Source organism: Papaver somniferum, chromosome 3 (assembly GCF_003573695.1).
Source record: "Papaver somniferum cultivar HN1 chromosome 3, ASM357369v1, whole genome shotgun sequence".
Classification (NCBI taxonomy): Eukaryota; Viridiplantae; Streptophyta; class Magnoliopsida; order Ranunculales; family Papaveraceae; genus Papaver; species Papaver somniferum.
In genome coordinates, this window is record NC_039360.1 from 57,022,679 (window position 1) to 57,032,857 (window position 10,179).

Below are 10,179 nucleotides of genomic sequence, written 5' to 3' on the forward strand. Positions count from 1 at the left end.
ATTCGAGCAGATGAGCAAGTATAGCTCGTTCAGTGAATTACTGAATATTGATGGTTGGATCAATATTCGAGCAATTGAGTGAATTACTGAATATTGATAGTTGGATCAATATTCGAGCAATTGAGTAAGTACTGCTCATTCGATGATTGTTGGTAGCATGACCAAATAAAATATTAATTTAAAATATTGGTAGCTGGATCAATATTATATAATTAATCTGGATGTAGATTGTTGGATCAACATAATATTATTAGTGTTTGAACTTGCTCAGAATTATGATTTGTGGAGCGTTTGTTCAAAACCCTAATTTATGATCAATTGTTCGTCAATTGATGAATTACTGAAAATAGGTCACTGAGTAAAGGAAGGACCGACCGCATGGGATGATGAACGACCATGTGGTGCCCAAGGGCTCGAGTGAGCGTGCTCCAGGGTCCTTTGCTGACCGGCTGAAAGAATGATCAAATGCTGGTGTTGATCATTTATTAGAATAGCGCTCACGTGAGCATTAGGTAATAAAACCTAGCTATGGAAAGATGAGGGACCGACCAAGAGAGCATGTGACTGGACCTTGCTGTTTGTGGGACCAGCTGACAGTCGATTGAGCGAGTCCCAGTCGATTGGAAAAGTTTTGACCCAATATGAACAATTAATAGCAAATAGGTCAAAATTATGAATATGTGTGGGACCGGCTTATTGCAAGCCTTAGGGACGGCCTTGGTCGGTCAAGGAAGCATGCTTGTGTCACCATGGTGTCTGTGTCTCAGTCGTGAGAGTGTTGGTATTTTCTGACGAGAGATTGAGCAGTATTTTGGGTTTTCAGAAGAGTTTGATCTTGACTGAAATTCTCAATTTTGCTCGAATGAGAAAGAAGAACTTTGCTCATGCAACAAATAATTTGAGAATATTAAAATAATGATATTTTAATTTTTGACATGGAAAGCCTAGTCGGTCGAGTGACCGTTTTGACTTTTTATATATTGGTGGACTCCTTGCAACATATGTGCTTAATCAGTTGACACCTGTCCCCAGATAGTGTTTGCATCATGCACCTTCACGAGAATAGGCCAAAGTTGGTAGAATGTTGTTGCAGCCTGCCCATCTAAAATGAAACTTGAAAACCAGAGAAAGAAAGCATAATCCTCAAGGAATCATCTGTTTTTCTAATCTGGTTAATAAGATCAAGAGGGTTCCAGCTACCCCAAGGATCTCCAAAGTCCAAACCAAGAGTGACCCCATTTTAAGAATAATTCATTACAGGGAGGGCAATGAACACCCATACCAAACCATATATGGCCTTGGTGAAAGCGCAATCAGTAAAACAATGCTTATAAGACTCGAAGTTACCATGATTACAAAGGCAGAAGACGAGAAAGTAGTAATTTTTGCATTTCATAGCAGGAAGATAAAGCTTGACGGATGAAGACTAATGATACTAGTATTCAAGACTTCAATTTGCACATAAGCTTATCTAGAATCTAAATATCCTTTCCAACCAAGGTCCATTAACTTGTCTCCTTTCCTCAAGACATCATCTGTCATGTCTTGCTGATATTGGATCATGCTAGCCTGCATATCCGGATATAAAATCGCCAGCGTCCTCAAAGCAAGCAAAACTGCATTTTCTGCGTTATTTATTCCAACGGTAGCTGTTGGAATACCTCTTGGAATCTGGAGCATATATAAAACGGAGCGAGAGCCACGTATAGGAACAGATACAACAGGTAGGGGAGTTTCTGATGCCACCATACCTGGCAAGTGTGCTGCACCACCAGCACCAGCAATTATAACTTGAATGCCTCGTTTATGAGCTGATTTAGCATAAACATTCATCAGTTCGGGGGTCCGGTGTGCTGAAACTATTCGTACCTCATAAGGCACGCCAAATATGTCCAACACCTTGGCCGCCTCCTTCATGATAGGAAGATCTGAATCAGAACCCATTATAATTCCAACAAGAGGAGTAGCTTGGCTCAGACCATCTGAAATTTTATCTTCTTTACTTAGCAAGGACTTCAGTTTATTTTCCACATTGACCATGGAGGGGCCAACAATTGTAATGTGACCCATCTTGCGCTGCTTTCGTATTTCTGGCTTGTTATACCAGTGAACAGAAGCTCCGGGAACATTCAACGCTCTTCCAATTAGTTGATGAGCTAAAGCAAACCCTTGTTCACCCTCCTCTTCACCAAGTAGATTGTACATGATAGCAGCTGGGATCTTCATTGAAGAGTCACCGAGTGGAAGACCAAGAACAGCTCGTAAATGCTGCTCATATTGTGAAGTATAGCAAGATTCTATTGTTTGATGCCCACTATTGTGAGGTCTGGGAGCAACTTCGTTGAGCAAAATCTGCTCATCTTTGGTCAGAAACAACTCGACCGCAAAGACACCAGCTCCATCTAATGACCTGACAGCTCTTTGCGCAACATCAGTAGCAAGTTCCTTGATCTTCCATGGTATTTCTGCAGGTGCCTTGACTATGTGACAAATGTTATCCTTGTGAATGGTTTCAATCACAGGATAGCATGAAAGGGAACCATCCCTTCCCCTTGCAACAATGACAGCCAGCTCCGCCACGAATGGCGCCCACTTCTCGACATATAAACCGTGACCATATCCTCCAAGAGCAGCTACACAAGAAGAAAGATCCTCTTTGGTATGAGCAACAGCATTTCCACGGCCATCATAGGCTAACCTTTTGCTCTTGATCATAAGAGGATACCCAAATGAGTCCCCAGCTTCCCTTGCACTTTCTTCGTCATTTATCTCCCTAAATTCAGGCATTGGAATCCCGTGCTGAGAAAAGTGTATTTTCTGAAGGTATTTATCTTGAATTATTCGAATTGTCGAGGCTTTAGGCTGGCAATCTACCCCTTCTTGCTCAAGCTTTTCTAGTGCAGCAACATCAACATGTTCAATTTCAAAAGTCAATACTCCGCACCTCTTTGCAAATTCTTCAACTGCAGCACTATCATCAAATCTTCCAACTACATGGCCGTACGCAAGAGCACTTGCTGGACAGTTCTCGAGCGGATCCGAAACCATTACTTTGATACCCATCTGTGAAGCTGCCTGACATAACATCTGACCCAATTGCCCTCCTCCCAAGACACCAACAACTTTGTTAGACACTCCATGTACAGATATCTCGTCCTGTCTGACTGAACTAGATGAATCCTCTTTGGATGATCGACAACACGTGATGTGGTTCTTGAGCTGAACAGATGAAGCTCCATTTGGCATAAAATTCATCAGTTCAGGGGTCCGGTGTGCTGAAACTATCCGCACCTCATAAGGCACACCAAATATGTCCAACACCTTGGCCGCCTCCTTTATGATAGGAAGATCTGAGTCAGAACCTGTTCATATATTTGGTGGACTCCTTGCCAAATGTGTGCTTAACCATTTGACACTTGTCTCCAAGCCAGGGACAATGTAAAATGGCAGACTGAGGTGGTTGTGCTACAGAAACTTCATTTTTGGATATATCTTGCCAACTGATTTTACTCGTTCACGGGTCTGTGTTTTGCCCAACAGTCGTCGGATATTTCCATATGAACCAAGTCGAGAGAAGAAACATTATATTCCAGCTAACCCAAGAATCGCAATAAGCAATCAAATTTTTAAGAAATTACCGGGCCTCTACATTCACAGCCGATCGGTTTTTTGCTTTGGCATATTTTTTGTGTGGGAATGTTATAAATTTCTAATTAATCATGTTTCTAGACCACTTTACTGCATCATTTTTTTTTATCAAATGATTGGACATCTAAAAAATTTGTAATGCAAGAAATTGGTCTTGAGGATCACATTCATACAGCATACAGGAAATCCCCTTACTGTATGAAGGCTTCTGACAAGAGATAACGGCTGTTACGAATTTCCTTGTGAATGAAATGGGTTGTGATTCATCTAACTGTTGCAAGTTTAGTTATCACAAGTGTAACAAGAGGGTTCATTGTCCTCTTGAATCATACCAGACGGGGTAGACCTCAAGCACTATGGAGCTCAATATTGCCTGACATCGGGCATCAGGGCTGAGAACATTTTCAGGACAAGTGGAAAGTAAGCTCAGCAACAAAAGGTACAACTACATGATGCCTCATAAATCCTTATGAGTGCATCTTGGTACCATGTAGAATTATAACCAGTGAACATAAAAACCTATCACAAATTATAACTTGGGTCTTGACCAATACAAAAGACATGGATTCCATTAAAGATTTCACACAATCTAGTCAAAGGAAATGATATACGAGTTCACACAACTCTTTCATGCTAAAATAAAGATAGAGAGTACAGGACTCGAGCAACTTTAAGCTAGCAACAAGCAGAAACATGACCAATACACTAACAACTAAATCCATATTTCGGCTTGGAAGGAACACCCAAACTAGTGAGATGTGAGCAAAAGCTACACTGATCAAAATAGCAATATGAAAACCATCACCAGAACATAATCTCTAAACTCCAGAGCATAATTAACAGAGACAACATCAAAATAAAACCCCATAACTGAAAGTAATAGTCTTGATACCTCAAAGGAAAGTGATATCATCATCAGTAACCCAAAATAATACTTCTGGTTCCCTAATGAAAACTGATACTTGGACTCTAAATGAACCCCAGCACATCTGTGACTTGATACCTTCTACTACCCACTGTAAAGATATGAATTACCTATACTTCAACATTGAACCAGTATCTCCTTCAAAACATGCTGCAGGGTTTTGTACACACAGGTGTGAGGCTGTCGACTAGAGCGAGAACCTCTATCAACTCACCGGGCTGATAATTGAGTCCATGCATCTTATTGAATGTTAGGATATTAAATATCTTACTTCTGTCCCGATCTTAAAAAATAAATATCTTTTGATGTCTGTAGTTTCAGGATGATACATTTCATACCTGAAGGTCCTGGAACAGCTTCAATAGAAAGATTTCGAAATCCATTCCAGTTACAAGGAATTCTTAGCTTCTCATATGACCACTTATTGCTACCATCATCTTGATCAAGTATCCACAGCGAAAAGGGGCAACCTGGCGTAAAGTTCAATACAGCTATATGACCATCAACCTCCAATAACTCAACAGTTTGTGGATATTTCCAGGGGGTTTCAGCGACATATCCAGGGATGGGAATAACTAGAAACTTCTCAGTTCGAATATCAAACACCATTAACGCTTCACCTTCGCGAGTATACCAGAACCGCCAGTATATCTTACCCCTCACATAAACAGATTTGCATTCAAAGTTGTATTAGCCAAGCTCACCCAAGTAACAAACCTTACTTAGTAAACTGTAAGGTGGAACTGCATCGATCCTTCTCCATGTATTTTCACCTACAGTGAAGACTTCACATACTTGTTCTTCATCAGCTCCAACTTCTTCTGAACCATCAGCATGATCAAACAATGGGGATTCTTTACCATCCTCACGTTTATGCAAGCAGAAGACTCTATCTTCCTCAGTGAATCCAGGCCTGCTTGGGTAGTAGACAGCCAGGGTTCTTCCTACTCCATTTTTCTTTGTAGTTGATATGCACAGGACTTTGTGTTCCTTGGTTCTTGGACTATATCCAAATGCAATGCAATGAACATCTCGAATTCTTTCCCCACCAATATTCTCATTAACATTCGGAGTCTCGATCCAAGGTGTTCTTTCTCCAGTGCTAGGATTATAAATGAGAAAAGCTTCTTTACCACCAGTTATGCATACCAAGCCATCCACAGTCTGCTTAGGTATACCAAAGTTGGAGCGATCCAATTCCAACTTGTGAATCTCAATTGGACGATTACCTGCGAACTCAATAGTTCCTCCTACTCTTTCGGGTTCATCAGGTTTTGGTGGTAGGGGTGAGATGATATACAAGATTGGTTTCTTACCACTCTTATTAAATCGATATTGTAAATCGATGAGGTAGGAATCTGTTTCAATCATGGATTTCCACTGTGTACATACGGCCTTGAACCTTGTGAGGTGCTTTGATGTAAGTCTGCTTAGTATATTGCACATTATGTAGTTATCACTAGCTGGGGTTTTGCCATTTCTATTAGCACAAACTATAACTTTACTACTGCCACTATAAGATGATACTTGAGTTATTTTCATGGAATTATCAGTAAGTGAAAGATGGTTATTAGGAGTTTCAGTACCTTTTTCTTCTTGATGGTTGTTCATCTTCTCGTTCTCCTTGTCCATTTTTGATTACCAAAACCAAAACTGCGGCGGATGTTTCTCGAGCTGAATATCTGTCTCAAGTTTGGGGATGATGTTCTTTATAAAGGAAACATTTAGGGCACCTAACCCTAGAAAGTTTGGCTTTGAGGACAAATCTTTTATCCTGTTTCATCTCAAGGGCATGAACCTGTTTATATAATGGTGGACTCCTTCCCAAATGTGTGCTTAACCATTTGACACTTATCTCATCGCCAAAATAGCACAGAGGTGCTACAGCAATTTCATTTTGGACGATATCTCTATATATGCATCTTGCCACTGCCAACTGATATTAAATGGCCAGTTCGAAACCGGAGCCAAACCTGTTCTTGTCAGTGTTGTTTACGTGCCTGTATCTGCTCAACAGTCTGTTGTCGTCTTCTGATACTCATTAACGGAGGCTGAATAAAGAAATAACAACATAAGACAAACAAAATTTTCATGGCTTCTGTTGCTTTCTCATAGAGTTAAGCTAAACAATCTATGAAAAAGTAGTTTCACAGTCTTCAAGCATTTTCTGTTTGTAATAAAATTTCACAGCATTAAAATTGTGTATCTACATCCAGCTTTTGAAAGGTTGGACGGCTGCTTTAATGGGATTTCAATCAACAAAATGCTCATTCAAATGGCTTACAACGTAAATGTTTTCATTCTACTAAGGGAGAATTTCCCCGGACAGAAAATAAACAGTTTCGGGTAGATGGAAATTTAATAGTAATATTATTTCTCCATTATGCTGAGACTGAAGATAAAGAGTGAATTCATTTTTTCAACTTCGCTTTCATTCTTTCGACTGCTGCCCTAAGAGTATCCTCGTCCTTGCAGAATGTGAACCTCACCAAATTCTTACCATCCTCTGGATTAAGATAGAATACACTCGTTGGAATTGCGACAACTCCCACTTCCTTAATCAGATATTCGCAGAAGGCAACATCATTTTCAAATCCGAAAGGAGTATGGTCAACAATGACAAAGTAAGTACCGCTTGAAGGGTGCACCACAAAACCTACATCTTTAAGTCCTTCTACCAATATCTCTTTCTTATGCATGTAATCCTTCTTCATTTCTTCATAATAAGTTTCCGAAGTTCGAAGAGCTTCCGCAGCGGCAAACTGCATTGGAGTTGATGTAGCAAAAGTGAGGTAAGAGTGTGCCTGTCTTACTCCCCATGTCAGATGTGGTGGAGCTATAGCCCAACCAATCTTCCAACCTGTTACAGAAAATGTCTTTCCGAGGGAATTCATGGTGACAGTCCTCTCGTACATGCCAGGAAGTGAAGCTATAGAAATGTGATCTTCCTCAAATGCCAACTTATCATAAACTTCATCTGAGAAAACCAACACATCATTTTCTATACAGAGAGATGCAATAGTTTCCAATTCCTCTCGGCTGAACATTTTCCCCGTGGGGTTGTGTGGTGTATTTAGAAGTATTGCACGAGTATTCTTTGAGATGATAGACTTGAACTCATCAATTGGAACTGAGAAATTGGGAGGCCGGAGGGTAATGGATTTTATATTGGCTCCAGCCATGGAAAGGGTGGCTTCGTAAGAATCATAAAAAGGGGCAAAAAGGATGACCTCGTCGCCAGGGTTTATCAAACCTAACATGGTGGCAGCAATGGCTTCAGTGCATCCTGAAGTGATAGTGACTTCCTTTTCAGGGTCCACCACCAGTCCCGAGTCTTTCTTGAACCTGGCAGCCACTGCAGAGTTGAGGTCTGGAACACCATATCCCCGGGCATATTGGTTTTTCCCCTCTTTAATAGCCTGGATTGCAGCGTCTTTCACAAATTCAGGGCCATCAAAGTTGGGAAAGCCTTGGCCGAGGTTTATCGCTCCATGTTTGATCGCAAGTATGCTCATTTGGGTGAAGATTGTAGTCTTAAACTTCTCCAAGCGCTTTGCAACCTTTTTCAAGAAGGCAAAAACAGAGAATAGTTTAAAACGATGTATCGATCCTGGACAAATCTAAAAGCATGGCGTTGGTACATTTCTATGCAAACCTTAAAAATATGAGAAGCTTGTCTGATTGATAGATAACATAAAAGTCAACATCTAATGATTTAGATACTTTGCCAACATCTAATGATCAAAAAGTTCAATAAAATAAAACTACAGTGTTTAATAGTTTATGGAGTGAAAATGTACGAGGCACCTAGATAGTAACCTTCTGGAGTGCTATTAAGAAACACATCGCAGCAAGGAGATAACTTTTAACTGCATAACAATAGATAAGGATTATGTGGAGCAGATATGTCAGTGGTCTACTAATTCTTAATCTACAGGTTCATCAGCTGCACAAGAGCCACAATCACCTTGAAACACAATTACAATTTCACCATACTACCCCCTCCAATGAACAACTCTTCCCACAATCTGTAGAGGTGCTTAGTTGGATTCCTATTATAAGCATCTCTGAGGTTCCAAAGATTCCAGAAATAGGAGAACAAGTAACAGAGAGCTTTCTCCCATTCCCTTAGCAGTTAGCACCCTATCTGAGATTGGACATTAACATGTTCCACATAATGGCCAAGGTTTTATAGATAGACTGTTGTTTGCTATAGTCTGATAACTAAAGAATGCACTGAATATCTGTTTTATTTAGGCCTTCCCATAAAATTGTGTATGACGTACACACGCCTCCAATCTAGCCTAGAAAGCACATCTTGTTCTAATTTAAAAATGCTTGTAAATAACAAACAATTTTGAGAAAGAGAATAGATAAAAACTAAGAAGATGGACCATCTCTAAGGATGCTTAGCAATTAGCATGGCCAATATTTTTTTTTCCAATGCTTGATTCTTTAAGCCAAGAGTTCGGAGCAGTTACAGTGAAACCACACAACCACGCATCCACAGTTCATTTCAAACCCTAAAATTCAAGGTTGAGACTAGACTATAGGGATACCAAAACTGTTCCAGAATGAGAGGTCAAGGCCAAAATCAAATCCAAATTTAGCATCAGATTTACAAGTCTCCCAAAATCAAAATTTTCCTACTTAACAAGAACAAAGCCTATTTCCACATCTTTGTTTTTATTAACAAGGATTCAAGATTATTCATTATAAACAAGCTTCAATGACTACTCAAAATCATGCAAAACAAAAATAAAACTAAAAATAAAATCCCTAATCCAAGAACAGCCCTACCACTATATTAACAACATATACAATCATAAACATACCCAAAAAAAAACCAGATCAAAATTTCTAAAAAATGAAACATCAAAAATAACGAAAAACCCAATTCCAGAAAACACAAACTTGCTATTACTGAGAGTTAGCAATACAAAAATGAAGAAGAAGGAATTACCTGTACAGGATGCTGAACGACATTCTTAGTGGTAGGTTCTTCTGAAGTTGTTGAAATTGCGGAAGCCATGAAAGAAGGGAATCTGCTTTTTCTGAAACTGTGGTTTAAAGTTGTTGTTGTTGGTAGTGTGAAAATGTTTAAAGCTCTTGTTCTCAGTGTTAACATTTCATTCCCATGTCTGAAATTTGGTGAGGGTTTGACTAAACCCAGCATCACAATTTAAAGGAGAGGATTAAGAAAGAAATTTTAGAAAGGGTGAAGATTAGTGGCCTTTCCAAGCTGCTATCCGAATCGTTCGGAGAATCAAGTAACTGCGGGGTAAGTATACGGTATAATGTATCTCTATCCGCTTAAGATATGTGCTAACATAGCGTCGTAGATCCTGAATATCGATACACTCTGGAGTCTGGATGCACAGATTGTACGAGTTGATTTGGAGCCATTCAGTCCGACTGACTGTGGCACACCGAGTCCTGTGGCATGGATCTAAAGTGTTTCCATATCTGGCAGATTGCCCACAAATACATGGTTTATAAAGGCATTACGAGAAATTAATTATTATGGATCCATATGGAATTATTGTCCAGGTTCAAAATTGACTATCCATGGATGAGTGGTAAGGTTTGTACTTTGTGCACACGTT

At 39.7% G+C, this 10,179-nt stretch overlaps 2 protein-coding genes across 2 annotated transcripts; both read right to left on the bottom strand.

Moving 5' to 3' along the window:
* Window positions 1–1,467: 1,467 nt before the first annotated feature.
* Window positions 1,468–5,182, bottom strand: LOC113359473 (phosphoribosylaminoimidazole carboxylase, chloroplastic-like). The gene is made up of 2 exons (XM_026603098.1): window positions 4,912–5,182; window positions 1,468–3,362 (listed from the first exon to the last, which is right to left on the bottom strand). Exons 1-2 carry the CDS (start codon window positions 5,180–5,182, stop codon window positions 1,468–1,470), a joined length of 2,166 nt encoding a protein of 721 aa, XP_026458883.1.
* A 1,536-nt stretch (window positions 5,183–6,718) lies between these two features.
* Window positions 6,719–9,874, bottom strand: LOC113356220 (probable N-succinyldiaminopimelate aminotransferase DapC). The gene is made up of 2 exons (XM_026599288.1): window positions 9,537–9,874; window positions 6,719–8,133 (listed from the first exon to the last, which is right to left on the bottom strand). Exons 1-2 carry the CDS (start codon window positions 9,747–9,749, stop codon window positions 6,985–6,987), a joined length of 1,362 nt encoding a protein of 453 aa, XP_026455073.1. The 5' UTR covers window positions 9,750–9,874; the 3' UTR covers window positions 6,719–6,984.
* Between the last annotated feature and the right edge of the window lie 305 nt (window positions 9,875–10,179).

Coding starts and splice junctions, on each gene's coding strand:
- LOC113359473 (XM_026603098.1), bottom strand. CDS start 5,182: ATGGTGTTTGATATTCGAACTGAGAAGTTTCTAGTTATTCCCATCCCT. Junction 3,363..4,911: donor AGCTGTTCCAGGACCTTCAG/GTATGAAATGTA, acceptor ATATATGAACAG/GTTCTGACTCAGATCTTCCT.
- LOC113356220 (XM_026599288.1), bottom strand. CDS start 9,749: ATGCTGGGTTTAGTCAAACCCTCACCAAATTTCAGACATGGGAATGAA. Junction 8,134..9,536: donor TCGTTCAGCATCCTGTACAG/GTAATTCCTTCT, acceptor TTCTTGAAAAAG/GTTGCAAAGCGCTTGGAGAA.